General features: G+C 39.8%; 1 protein-coding gene across 3 annotated transcripts in view; it reads right to left on the reverse strand.

Annotated features, from left to right (window-relative positions):
• Positions 1–14,668, reverse strand: part of mapk8ip1b (mitogen-activated protein kinase 8 interacting protein 1b) — a 52,820-nt gene extending 38,152 nt beyond the window's left edge. For 2 of the 3 annotated variants that reach the window (XR_007880931.1, XM_051379481.1), the window contains exon 1: positions 14,571–14,668. Coding sequence is in view for 2 of the 3 variants with exons in the window: in XM_051379481.1 (XP_051235441.1) it covers positions 14,571–14,647 (77 nt within the window). In the remaining variant the exon portion in view is untranslated. Of the gene's footprint in view, positions 1–6,289; positions 6,588–14,570 lie in introns of those variants that run through there. The other variant, XM_051379482.1, reaches the window with a different exon arrangement.
• Positions 14,669–15,320: the final 652 nt, after the last annotated feature.

Here is a 15,320-nt window from a genome sequence, read left to right on the forward strand (position 1 = left end):
GGGATATATTTTTCTTATTGTCAGCAAATCCCATATAAAGACCAAAACCAACAATGACCTGATCGTACTTACAAGTATTATCTGTGCAGCCAAAGTCTGATACAGGTTCATTCTCTTTGCCACATGTTGCCAATGTTGACCAACCCCCCCCAAAAAAAATATTAAAAACACATCAATGAGCCACACTTTTGCACTGGATTACAAGTTCCATGAACCATGGACACAGCTGAAAATGGTTCCTAACAAACTGATAATCACTCATGAAAACTACAATGGCTCAGCTGTTCTAGAAAACAGTATGTTTGAGTAATGTTTACTAGGCTCAAAACTAGCAAACAGCTAGGAAAGCAGCAATACTTGTAGTAAAAAGAACAACTTTATTGTCTGGGTAACGTGGTTTGGCTTGTGTTTGATAAATGAGTAAATTTTTTAAATACAGTGTGTGGAATGGGCTTGGGAGTGGGGTGCTACAAACAGGGTACAGTGCATGGCCATCTGGGGAACCAAAACAATTTGCTACAAAGCTTAGCTTAAAGCTGTGTGGAGCTGCAGAGTTGGTGTTAATTCTCAGATCTTTTGACATTAGTGATATTTGACTCAGTGTGGACATTCAAAATATCACTTGATGTATGTTTGAGTAGTTTAGATACTGTAGATTACTTTGCAATAACATTACAAGTGGTTTTACCTCTATATAAATATAATTAACAAGCATTCAGAGTCAGAATCATTGAGATATGAGATTTTTACAGCCACAAATGCCTAACAGATGGAGAGCGGTGTCATGCCAGATCCGATGCCAGGCGATGTGGCAATGTTACCCATCTCAGCACCTTCTATGGATACAGGTAATGCTAAGTTAAGAAAAGAAAAGGAGAGAGAATCTGCCATAGTTTAGTTGTTGGTTCATGAAATAAAAGGCTGCAGACTGCAGCAAGCAGTCGTTCTTCCTGTTGGACTAGTAAGTAATATTAGCTGGCTTGCTTTGTGTTGTGTTGTTGCACTTGCTTGAAGTTTGGCTGTGTTAGAAAAGTTGTAGACTCATTAGTTTTTGATCATTAGTAATGTAATCATAACAAATGCATTTGTACGGCTGTCCATATTTATGACTCTGAAACTGGGTGCTCAAAATACAGAATCTTACAAATGTTGCTTTAAGGTGCCACCTGAACTTCTTTTGTCCCAACCAAATTGCCTTGCCATACTTTGGTCTGGAGACACTGTTTTGCTTTTGAATAACAAAAAGTGTTATCTTATCATTTCACTACAAATGTAATTTATTACAATACAGACAGATCCCTGGGAAAGGAACAAAATCAATATGCTTCCAAGTGTCCCTCCGTTATCAGCATAACTTCCAGGAAGGAGGAGTGAGGTGGAGGAGAGGAGAGTAGAAGAAATGAAATGAAAGAATAGGGAAGAAAAAACTACAAATATGATGCCAATCGGAGCCAATCAGCCATAAGTGTGTCACGTTATTTTGACCCTCAATTGCTGGTTTTGACCAATGATTAGGGCTTTACAAGGACAAAAAGAGGAGCGGCGAACAAGAGGTGAGAGGAAATTATGTCGTGACTGTAGATCAAGACCTGAGGAAAGTGCAAATAGAAGCAGCGGACAGTGAGAGGATGGAGAGAGTCATGGGGACAAAAATGAATGGAGGGAGGGCGGAGAAAATGAAGTGCCGGGAGATAAACCACCTGAACAGGACAGGGTGACCCCTTTGCAGCAGTGAATTGTGGGTAAGGAAGGTAGCAGACACCAAAGAAAACCAACAGAGTGTATAATACAGAGTAAATTATGTTGTCACACATCAAGGCCCAGACATTACAGGGTAGCATGCAGGGCGTGCAATGTCGAGCACGCTCACATCAAACTGGATGCACAGTCGCGTCACAGCTGCGGTGTGAAGACACAAATTTGTTTTTAATTTTTTACTCAATTCACATAAATAGTCACAGGGTTCTTCTGTGAGTCTGGTCTCTCAGGTTCATAATAGTATTTCACAATTTTAGTTCCCACAATAGTGGAGAAATGTCATTCCTGTTCTATAGAATAAGCAATGTGATGATAAAGATGATGACTGTTAGCAAACACCTGTCTAAATGTATGTTTCTTGTATTTTAACAGAGCAAAAGATGCATCACAAACTTAATTTGTAAGAATCTGACACATTGTGAACAAAGCTTTTCTTTTCATCCTGCAGATCCCTCCCTCCTACATGCAGTCACCTGTTGGCCTGCACATGATCCCTGACCTGCCTCCCACCCACAATGCTGTTTAAAGAGCATCCAGCCAAACAGGGAGCACTGTAGCTGTGGACCTAACCTAAGTTTTTAACATTTTTAGGCTGTTCCATGTAGGGTTGGGAGAATGGACGAGTATATCGCAGGTGGGTTTTTTAGTCAATATTTAAGTGAAACGGTCATTTTGTTTTGCTCATTTAGTGGTCTGCCTCTGAAGGAAGATGTTCAGCTGCACAGTAACTTCATACACATTACGCTGAAAACGAGTGCCAGAATATTTTCACATCTAACTCAGTTAGCATTGCACTCTAACAGTCCTGCAATGAATATAAGCATTATTAAGGTTATAATGTTCAAAAGAGGTATTAATACAACTTTAGAATCATTTTGGAGGAAGTAGTTTTTGGTGCTGTTGGACTGTACTCTATATACAGAGAGGTGTCACTGTTATTAGGCTAACCTTGTTAAAAGAATGGAAACACTTGTCAGTATCAATTCCCCAAAAGGTTCAGATTCACTGGAAAAACAGCCACAGGTTTGGAATTCCCTTAAAGGTGTAAGTGTGTAACATTTAGAAAGATCTTTTAGAATGAGCTGTTTTTTTGTCTGTAGCCCAGAACAGACAAACGGCTTCACTTGAGTTTCCCAGCCATCGTAGTATCTACTACAAGTTTGGAAGGCTGAGCTGTATTCAAATGGTTGCAATCTGTAACTTCACCACTAGATGCCAATCCTATATGCTTGTCCTTTAACTGTGAAGAATCCCTAAATATATTTTGAGCAATTACTATTGCAAGAGTGTCCTCCTTAAACTCATTTGCTTTACAAACAGTAAAATTACATTAGAGATATGGACAGGAAATGTGGAAGAAAAAAGAGGAGGATGACATCTAACAAATGTCCATTGCAGTTACATGATACACTTGACCCTTAGGCAACTGAGGGTACACATCCATATGCACACACATAATTGTTCAAAGAAAAAACATCCCACCTAACTTTCCTGAATGTACACTAAATGGACCCATTAATAAGCTAGAATATCCAGAACCCTAAACATCCTCATTCAACACCCCCGTGATCAATGCAGGCTGACTCAGCCGACTGGCTGTCCTGGGCAGATATCCCTGTGACACAGCTACTACTGTCTCATCGTCAATGAAAGTGAGACGCTGCAAATCATTCGGACCGTAGTAATAACAGGCTGACACCAACATCATCACTGTGACACTGTTACCTCACAAGAACCAAACTAGTTATTATATCAGCACCCTGATATTGTTTTTGCCTCTGCCAGACAAGTTGAGAGCAGGTTATATTATGGTTATGGCTTGCTGAAAAGATACCATGAATTGTGAAATCTGTTGGACCTGCACTGTCTCCTACAAAATACATCTTCATGTTATTACTGTGCACCGTTCAGTTCTGGGAACTTAGTTGCTGCCTCGATTATGTTCAATTGCATTTTAGCTATTTTACCAAAATAGAGATGTGTGACATCCTTATACAACACGAAAGTCATTGGAAGATTGGAAGTGGAGTGAATGTTTGACACCTGAGAGATGTTTATATCCTACATGCCATATGTTACCTTAACACTGGTTATGGCTGGGTAAAGATGGTTAGGGTTAAATATCAAGACACTTGACTTATGCCTTCTCATGCTTTAAATCGCTTTTCCAAAACTTAAACACTTGTTTTGAGTTCTCTAAGCATAACCATAAAAATGCTTCCTTTGCTACGAATGTATAATAACCAAAAATCACCCTGGTGCAAAGCAACAGTTTATGAGTACAGGAGTTAAGATACTTAATGCTATCTGCTCATTTAATATTGCTGTGGAGACTAACAATGTCTCTTTTCTATTTCTACATGTGTTAAAACACATAAAGTAAATAGGACAACATGAACCAGCAACAACGACAGCTTATAGTTTTAGAATTGATTTCAAGTTCACTCAGTGACTTTGCATGCATGTGTGCAAAAGTCTGCATGTAAAAATCGTAGCTTAATGCTAAAGCCACTGCAGACGCAAATGATTTCTCTAATAGACACCCTGTAGCAACTCCATGAAATCTAAGTCATCTGAGAAGACCCCAAACATCTCTTACAATATAAATGATTTTCCCCAAGAGATGTCGGAGCCTCATTAGTTGATTTTACTTTAATGTGTCTTAAGCCTCAAGTTCCTCTCCAGGGGTAATTTTAATATTTTATGTGCTATTCAGTGATTTGATCCTATTCTTAGCATGTATGATCTTTCACCCACTAGCACAATATTAATAACAGAAAGTTTGATTTTTAATTTGCTTCTGTGATCCTGTGATTATGGAAACTCCTCTTCAGGTAGACAACCTGTGTTTTGAAGTTTATGACTGACTTACACTCAGTTCCCTGTATAAAATTATTGATATAATGACGGTTTAAAAGCTTAAGAGGGGTAAGTTTGAGTACTGATTGTTCTTTCACGGACACATATCTTGGGTTTTAAAACTCAGCTGTGGTCATTTCTCAGCTACAATCTACAAATTCAGATTTTCTGGAGCTATGTAATTGACAAAATGTCAGCGTGTGGATAAAGTCCAGGTTTCAAAATGTCCCTTCAGAAAACATGAAATCCCAGACACTATGTCCATTGTTTGTATTGTAAAATGACATCGGAGGACAACAACACTGCAGGATGGATGTTTCAGTTTGTTTCGTTAAGGATTTGGGATAAACTCCTGCATTATTCTGACAGTGGGGGGTGACAGGGCAGCCTGCTGGCGTGTTTGTGCCTCCTCCGGCCTGCTTCTCTACTTCTGTTAATGAAGGACAGCATGACCTCGCGCTTAGGCCATGATGGGCCCGGCCAGCTCATTAGTCTTTATCTGAATCCAGCTATGACCCTGATGCAAACAGCACTGTATTTACCTACAGCTTGCTTGTAAATACTGACTGCAGTTTTTGTTCACAAGTTGCACGCAAGGTCAAATATAGATAAGGGTAATCATTTTTTGTTTTCACTGATTTTCACTGAAAATGTATGAGATTTTACTTCAAAAGGGGTAAATCAGATTTCCACCAGGATTTTATATCCCTACTGTCCCACAAGTTGTTATATTCCCTGCTGCAAAAATACACTTTCTGCAATTTACAGTGGATAAAGGTCATGTTGTGGTATAGACAAATCAGAAAAATGCATTTTCAAATATGTGGTGAAAATGCAAATGAGCTACTAATTATGGAACAAAATCCCCCCAGGTAATTTTTTTTTTTAAAACAAAATAAAATTGTAAAAAACTGTATCTGTCCAAATATTTATTATATTTGTTTATTTGTCATTTTACTCATACAGTCATGGATACTTTACACTCACACATCTCTTCCCACGTTACAGTCTCATAGGACTACCATCTGTGTTGTGCAGTTAGGATTCAGTCCCCTCACACTACATACACATTAAGCCCAGCACTTAGTCGTCACAGCAGATTCGTATACCTTTGCCTATGTGTTTTTTCCTCCATCTCTCCCCAATAATTCACACATTTATGCTCCCACTGAGAGATTACAAGGCTGCATGCTGTATGTCATTCATCAGCTTCGTCCTCCTGCAAGGACAAGACCAGGACCAGGATCAGGACCGTCCTGTCAGGTTCACCAGATAAAACAACCCCCCACCATCACCCACTGTATGAAAACAAACTCTAAAGACACAAATTCATCCAGCGCTTCTCCTACATCGGCACTGCTGCCATAATACACACACATCAACATAAAGTGTGATTTGTGTTCTCCTCTGTGGCTTTTCTGGTCCTATTTATGGTCAACATAAACCAGCAACCTCTGCTGCACGCTCTACGTCTCTTCTTTAGACACAGACATACACACGGCCATATGCATCCGCTCTCCTTCAAGGGCATGCCTGCCCTGAGCTTTAAGATGCATGGAGACGACATATAGCAAGAAACAGGCATGTTAGCAGTTGCGCGCTCACAAGGTCACACACAGCCATGTTGCTGCATGCCAGTAAGAAAAAGAGAAGAACGAGAGAGATGCCCTACCATTTCTCCCACTGGTCCTCCATCCAACCCTCTTCTCCTTCCCCTCCCGAGTCCATACTGTAAGTGAGGAGGGCATCCACAGCTGAGAGGAGAGGAGGAGGAGAAGGAGCAAGAGGGTTAGAAAGTGAAGGAGGGAGGGTGGGAGAGAGGGAGGAGCGAGTAGGAAGAGAGTCGTAGGAGAGGGAGGAGGGGTGCAGCTCGCCCGGGTCGATGGGAGAGGCATCCGATTCAGAGCCTTGCTGTTGCTGCCGCTCATCCGGAGGAGAGAGAGATAGAGGGGGAATTATTTGAAGCACAGGAACGGAATCTGCTACAGAGGAGTAGTGTTATATAATCCACTCCTTTGTGTGTCTCTCTCTCTCTCTCTTTCTCTCTCTCTGATGTTTACTCTGTCCTGTGTGCATCAAATTTACTACGCCACTGCATGAAAGTGCTGGTGTTAGCAGAACATCCAACGCTACAGCAAGCCCAAACAGGAGAAACATCAGAGGACACTCCTCTCTCTTTCTCTCCGTTGTCTCTCTCTGCAAAACACTGTTGTGCTCAATTATTCATGAGGCCCATTGATCATAAGCCTAATTTTCTTCTCTGTATTTCTCTCAATTCATCCTCTTAAATGAAAAAGCCAGTTTAGTACAACGTGGGTCTTTTTTTTGTACTTTTGGCCATCATCTCTTTAAAGATAGCATTGCACTCTGCCAAGGTAATTGCTAAGGTCTGGCAACAAAGTGACATTGATAAAAAAGACAACAGACAGGGCATAAAGCACAATCAGTCCCAAGACCAGACAGGTTGTAAACAAGCCAACAGTTTCATTGTTTAATTATATACAAACGTATATTTTGTTTTTGTCTTTATTTTATCACCACTTATCTTAAGGTAAAACTGAAAATAAGTCTACACAAAATACAACAAAACAGAAAATGTAATGGTCACAACAATTGTAATTGTGGTAGGTCAAGGAAGTCTGCCTGTAAAGTGTGATGGATGTAACGGATCATAATAATTTCCCCCAGTGTTGGTAACCTAGGTGTTTGTTTGGCACCTCCCTGATCGTCTGACCGCTCATGTCCTGTCCACCCTGTTCCCAGATTTCAGCCATAAACTTGATGAAATAATGGCAATAGTTCCTTTAACCGGTGCCGGTCTTTCCTTATTTATGCTAAGCTTCTACTCAAAATCAATATATGTGTGTGGAATTGTGCACACGCCCACGCGCAGGGAACTGTACAGTCCATTAACCCTGTCAACCCAGCCGACCTTAAAACCTCCTGCCAACATCTCTTATGCCAAAGCACACATGCTCTGTATGTGGGCAATAGCACTGTATATAGGAGAATCGTGCTAATTTTAGCCACCAAAGTTTTCAATTAGTATATGAAGCAAGGAGGTATCCAAGTATCTGAGTTTGCTAATGAAGCTGGGAGAGAAAGAGATTATGCTAATAAACACAAACATAACCACTGTGCTTTAATGAGACTGTTAAAGCTAAACTAATCAATATTTTAGTTATAATAAAAACCAAATGACCGTGTGTGTACTACCATACATAATTATATGTAATTATTGTTATATGCAATTCAGCTTGATGCACTATTATAATGTTATTTGTTTTGATTTTAAGGCCCACAGCTCTGCTCTCATCAACCCAATTTCCAACAGCAGCTGATGTTTCTCTGCCCCACAGTGACCAGATTTCAATTAACGTAGCACCGAGTGACAGCAAAAGCATTTAATTCACCCTTGCATTTATATTTGCAGCATCCGTTATAACTTAAAACCAAAAGCTTTGGAAAGTCCAACTCCAGGCTTCAAACATTCAATCAGAAAGGTCAAAGACAGTAAATCCTTATTTCTGAGCAACCAACACAGTCATATGGCCATACAGCAAGTTCTATGGAGCTCTCTCACACACACACACACACACACACACACACACACACACACACACACACACACACACACACACACACACACACACACTATAAGAGCTTCAAACCCTTCCTCCTACACATCCTCACAAGATAGATAAAAAAAGAAAAGAAAATGTAATACAGATATGAAACACAAAGAAGACACACATCTGAGCAAGGGTTTGTATCCCAGGATTGTGTGTGTAGGTGTGTGTGACGTTTAATCCCTGTTCAGCTCACCAGCAGAGGCAAATTAACCCTGTAATGGCCACAGGTTCAGGGTAACAAGCTGAATTAATCTTGTTGTAGCAGAAAGTTTTATAACAAAAGTGCTTGTATCACACAGTGTATTACACTTACTAATCAACCTACATTATGGGGCAGAATACACCTCTCAAAACAGAAGGCCTATACTACATTTTCTTTCCTATTTGGATCCAACAGGGAAGTTTATTTATATAACACATGCAATGTATGCTCAATGTGCTTCACACACAGCACATATGAAAAAGATTAAATTAAATATGAATACTTGATAGTTATTTATCCCCATCCACCCACACATGGGAAAGAGAGTTAGAGACAGAGACAGATAGACAGGTAGACGGACAGAGAGATGGAGGCACTACCTAACCATAGGCTTGAAAGAACAGGTAGGTCTTAAGCTTGCTTTTAAAAGACAGCACAGTTGTGGCACATCTGATATCATCAGGCAGTGTTTTGTGGGCCCATAATGACTGAATGCACCTTCACCAGGTTTACTTCTGATCATGGGGAGACCAGTGTCTGATGATCTGAGGGTTCTGGAGGCTTTGTAAGCAGTGAGCAGGTCCGAGATGTATTTAGGAGCTAGACAATAGATTAAGTGATTTTTTAATCAATAAGCAATATTTTGAAACCAATTCTGTATTTTCTCAGAAGCCAGTGAAGTAATCTAAGGAGTAATTTGTTTAGTTTTTTCTTATCCCAATGAGTATGCTGGCTGCAGTATTTTGAATGAGCTGTATACTACTAAACACATCTTTTAAAAAAATATATATATATTCTGTCTTAAAAGAAGTCCCCTTACATTTTCAATAGAGTGCAAAGCGGTAGAATCATGTTTTGAGTGGAGTAGCACTTTTATTCTTGTAATGATACAATACCGTCACCATAAAAAAACAAAAATACTGGGATAGAAATTTTAGGTCTCTTGTCACCTGCCACACCACCCACCACCACAAGTCAAGTCTCAACCTGTGTGAAACAATATACATATATAATATTTACATATCTAGAATTCTGTTAAGGCTGTAAAATGTAGAGTAGGAGTGAGAGACAGAGAAGGGGAGAGAGAGACAAAGGGGGAGAGATGCACTGTATAAGCAGAGGGGATGTTCCATTAGGTGGAACATGCCGTGTCAGCAGAATTGAGCGACAGCAGTAAATAATCAGTGTGTGTGTGTGTGTGTGTGTGGGGGGGGGGGAGACTGCAACCAGAGCAATAACTGTCCACTCTGTCAGCTTCTACTGTGGATAAAATTCAAATCAGCTCAATTTAACTTCTTTCTCTTTCTCTCTTTCTCTCTATGCCTATCTCTGTGTCTCGCTCAGGGTAAAAGACAGTTGAAAAAGCACAAGCTAATCCTGTTGAAAAACCCTGAAATCAAGTTTTTTTTTCAGGAAAACATCAAAGTCCACGGAAGACGGATGCAGTGAATCAGAGAAACTGACACTTCAAAATCTGCTTAAACTCCCTGGTTCCCCCCCGTCTCTCTCACATCCCTTTCACATCCCACACCCTGTGAATCCATCTGCCTGAGCATATCTTGTCAGCAGAGTCACGTCAAATGTGGAAGCTGCAGTGAAAAGATGAAATGAAATAGGGTATGCCAATGAATTAGTGAGTGAGAGTGAAGGAGAAATCATGGAGACTTCTATGGTTTAGTCTGAATATTGATTCATCTGTATATTTTAAAACGCAAACTCAAATGCAGAGTATGTTCAAAATAAAGTCTGATTACGCTCTTCTTCCACCTAAAAACCTGCAGGGAAATTGTGGTTTATGTTAAATGTTTCACATTTTCAATCTCAAGATTTAGGTCATTTAAGACTTTTTTCCATCAAAAAAACATTGCGATCTTTCCAAAACCTAAAAACGTACAAAACTAATGGACAGGGTGATTAAAACTGGTAAAAACGCTGAATAAAGCAGTATCACATTAAAAATCTATGTCTCGTCAACAAAGGACCTCCCGGAGGGGCTGCGAGCTGAGCTGCTGTTAACATTTTCTCAGCATGTTTCTCCGACAACTTAAGATCCAGACATCCGATGACTAAAATCATTCATCCGGTTAAAATATTGAGTGTATCGTAGACTTTAAACTGGATGAAAAGTAGAACTGTACGATATGGTAAAAACATTTGCGATTATTTTGACAGATATTGTGAAAAGAAATTCTCAAAAAATTACAGCTTCTGTGATTTTGGGTTTGAATTGGGCTATATTGTGATTTTGATAATATTTCAATTGATTTTGCAGCCTCTAGCAGACAACCACTGACACATGCGCGAGGGGGATATGACACCACAGGCGACCGGTAAAACGTAACATTTCCTGAATAAAACAACATATCGCTCTGGCTTTCAACATTGTTGTAAACATTTGGAATAATGCAAGTACACACAAATATATAACATACAGTAGGTCTAGGGTTTTTAGACATTTTTATGTGGAAATATTACATATTGTAGCTTTAACCAAGTCCTGTGAGTGCATAAACCGAACCATAAAAAGGTCAATAATGCTGTAGTCTGTACAAGTGGATATTGAATGGCAAGGTGGCATATTTTGGAAGAAAACAAATTAAATACTATGTTGAACATTTTACTGATATGTTCAGTATCAACAGTTTTGTGATTTGCCGGATACGTTAACAAAATGGGTGGTATTACAAACCATAATCCGTTCTGTATTATGTTTCCTTCCAACCCATTCTCATTCGTTTGTTCCATCAAAATGTATTTGTTGTTGCAACTTAGTAATTTCTACGTGCCTTATGAGAAAGAGAACAGATCCAGCCTGCAAGGAAACAATCATTAGTAAAAATCACTCTCATGAGTTACTCCATTTTATGCTGATGGAAAATACATTTCAGTATCGTACAATCCAACCTACATGTCCTCTTGACACACAACAATTACTCCCGTCCAAGGGCTTTAGAAAAAAGAAAAAAACTTAAAAAACAGAAAAGTAGCAACAACAAAATCTAAGTTTCCATGAATGTATGTATTCATCCACTGCTGTTCACATTTACACGTTTAGAGTGACAGGCAGTACTATAACTGCCTTTTAAAATAAGATAAATATTGAATTGTATATGAGATCGGAATCCCAAGAGGGATCTACTGTTTTTATGTCACTGATGCCATCGTGAGTACTCTATTTTTTCCCCATAATGCACTACAGAATGGACTGCAATCCTACACTGCCCTGTTGCTCCTTACATGCTGCATTACACACACACACACACACACACACACACACACACACACAGATATAAACACTGTGCTAATGTGAAAGAATCTCCTGTGACGCCCTCTCGCGCCACTGATGATCAATGCAGTTCAGGAGAATATAAAGGTACAGTTCGCCTAAATATATGTTATGGAATCTGAAAGGTCTGTCTTTATCTGTCAAGCTCAGCTCCAATGAAATTGGTAGAAGCACCAAAAACGTTCAAAGTTTTCAATTTGATTTAAAATGTTATCTTTTATTGAACAGTCCTTTGATACTGAATATCTGTTGATACAGAGTCTTGATCACATATTAAATATTACAGGATAGCTGCACTGTACACCCTATTTATTAAAATAAATTTGATCAGTTTAGATCACTTGCATCATATCTTTCCTTTCATGATTTTGTGCACTATACTGTGTGACGACCTATAGTTTTTTTTGTGTAATACCCGATTGTCAATGGTAAGAAGCTGTTTGAACAGTCTCAGTATCTCCAGCAACTAAATACAGATGTTCAAATGCAGTTTTCAGCCAAAAACAGCACTTCACAGGTGTGATGAACCTGAGAAATGTCATTAGAAACAGTATTTTTAAGTTTTCTAACTCAGTGTAAATAGCACTGCTGCACACACTGGCTGCTGTACATGCTGCAGTGTACCTTTAGGGGCTTCAAAATGGGGTCACAGTCTTGAAAGGCTAGAGAAACTGTGAAATGAATCTAGATTTGAAGGTGAGCTGCTCCTATATCTCAGTCACTGAATATCTCCACACAATGAAGAGCTGCACAGACGGCAGCAGATCGACCGTCTGTTCTCTCACAGCAGCAGGTTGGGAGAGACGGAGGATTCGACCACAGTGTGTGGAGGCAGGGAGGGTGACTGAGGAAAACATGCCAACATATGGCTTCTCTGGGACTGGGCCAACCCCGAGGTTGTGGATTATCTGGCTTCCTTTCTCCAGTCAACCACAATTTTGAAATATCAGTCAATACAGTCTCCAATAACATGAAAAAAAGAACCTGTGGAATTTATTATTTTCTTTTTTGTTTTCTTATAATCAGCTGACTGCATTTTTTCTTTTTATGATAAAATGTTATTTGGAAGACCCAAACTTTTTTTTACCATGTAACTGACATTAACTTTCTACATATAAAAAACATAGAGTTTAACTTACAGCGAATCCTTTACAACATTAATGATCTGATTAAGTAACGCCAGTTGTAATATTTAGTGTCTTTTGAAATTTTGGTGATAATACAACACTTTAGTTTACATTTGGATGCTTCTTTAATTCCTCGCACTGCTGCTGTATTGCTTGTTTTCTCCTGGTGGTTCGAGTTTTGTTCTGCGTTACTTTGAGGCCATTATTTGTTTTATTTCTATTTTTTTATGTCAGATAAATCAAACACTGCTCCGAAGCCACTGTGATGAAAACCTGAAGAAAGATGGTTGTGGGTCCGCCTGCTGCAGCGCAGCTAATGAGACAGGGACAGCCTGAGCCTGAGGGTGTGTAATGTGTGTGTGTGTGTGTGTGTGTGTGTGTGTTGCAGTCTCACTGGGGAATATTGATCACAGGCCTCCATCCACCCAGTGATACCACTGAAAAATCATAGCTTCTCCCCATGCAACATTGTAAGGATCTCTGAGTGTGTGTGTGAGTGTGTGTGTGTGTGTGTGAGAGAGTGTAAAAGCATGTGAACAGCATGCAGCTAATAATCCCTTCTGCTTGGATTCTGTTTGGCTCTCTAACACATTGGGCTGTTCTGCAGGTTGAATTAGCTGATCACCTACCTGATGAACTCTGTCTAACCTGTAAGTCTGCAACGCTATTTTGATTATCAAATAACCTATCAATACATTTTATGCAAGTGATTATTTATTAATCCTATACAATAAAATGCAAAGTGATCCTTCAGTCTGAACAACAATCCAAGAACCAAAGGAGATTCAAATTAGACAAATATGAATCAGGAGCCTAAAATACCCAACTACAATCAGCAAAATTTGATACTTTAGTAAATAAATTACTTCCTAGTAACTTTTTGTGAAACTTGAGAGACTGTATAGACAATATAAGACATTTCTTGCAAGCCTATAATAAAATGTTTGTGCTAAACTTTAAAGTTGCTGCAAACAGGCTTAATCCAAACCAAACAGCAACAACATCAGAAAGACACTAGATCATGATGAGGTACTACTACAGCTCGGATAAGGTTGCTGAAAACTCACCAATGAATCCTACACACACAATATGAATATGAGCTCCTCTAATAGACTGCTATATTGATAGAAGATTAATATGCTGCTGTTAGAGTGTTATTAATATATGTTAATATCCGATAGTACTGTGCGCCACAAACACATTAAGTCAGTGGTTGGAGTAACTGCAGGGGTACCACAGCAGTGAAATAGTATTTTTGTGCCAAATCAAGCTCATAATGATGCTGTAGAGAAAAGCAATCCTTTAGTAAAAAGCCTATATATGTGAGGTTAAGGAAAAAGATCAGTAAGCAGGCAATAAGGCTAATATAAAGTCATTATTCGAGCTGCAGTTTAACATTGGTCTGCGGTTGGAACAGACAACCTAAAAAGTGTGCGACATATTTGAGAATGCATGGTTGTAGTGGATGCAGGGAGCACAGCTCGCCCCGGTCCTCGGGGAGCAGACACGCCCAAACACAAAACATGCGCCTCTACAACACATTGCGACTTCAATGTGCAAAGCTGAGCGGAGCCAAACGCAGCTGCAGCGGCTCCGAGGAGCCAGCATCAGCACCTTCAGCTCTGCAGAGCTCATTTACAGCCTCCGAGGGGGGGCAGCTCGGCCCCCCGCCCCCTCTTCTCAAGCTCCCTCGCCGGGGCTCTTACCTGAAGCTGGCTGGGGACTTCACCTGGATGTTGCGGCCAGACGGCGTGCTGGCTTTCCTCTTCTCTCTATCCGCCATGCCGCCGCGCTATATCTCCTCCATTGGCTCCGCTGTGCAGCCGCCCAGCAGACACCTGAGAGGTCCGGCGATGCTGCGATAGGGTGTTGCCTTCAGAGACTGTGGGGGAAATGGAAACTCGGCAGAACAGCGCAAGGGTGACTAAATAGTGTTTGTAACTTTGCAGAATTTTAGAAAATGTGGTTTTTAATTTAGTCTCCATGCATTAAATGTATGTATCCTTCTAAGCAACAGCAATCAGCTTACACAGAATAGCTAAGGTGACATTTTTATTAGCCTACAATAAAGAGCCCATGGAACATTTTAATTAAAAAATAAAGTTCGACATTGCTAGTAAGTATTTATCAGCAGGACAATGTAAATGTGTAACCTATAAATCCTTAAACAACCAGGCACTAGATTGTTTACAGAGTTTTTAACTACAGTAGAGGTAGGCTCGGCCTGTAATATGCACAGTCACTATTTAGTCAAAACTTTATAGATATGGCTCTTTTGGAACATTGTGTGGAGGCCACCAGTTGTAATAGCCTTACAAGATCACATGAGATACTCGCAGGTTATTACACTTTTACATACATTTGTTAATGTGTTTTATAAAGGAAATGGAAAGAGGAGGCCTCGGTGAATGTATTATTTTCTACTATTTGTATAATGAGTCATACCTCAATTAAAC

Source organism: Dicentrarchus labrax, unplaced genomic scaffold, assembly GCF_905237075.1.
Source record: "Dicentrarchus labrax unplaced genomic scaffold, dlabrax2021, whole genome shotgun sequence".
Taxonomy (NCBI): domain Eukaryota; kingdom Metazoa; phylum Chordata; class Actinopteri; family Moronidae; genus Dicentrarchus; species Dicentrarchus labrax.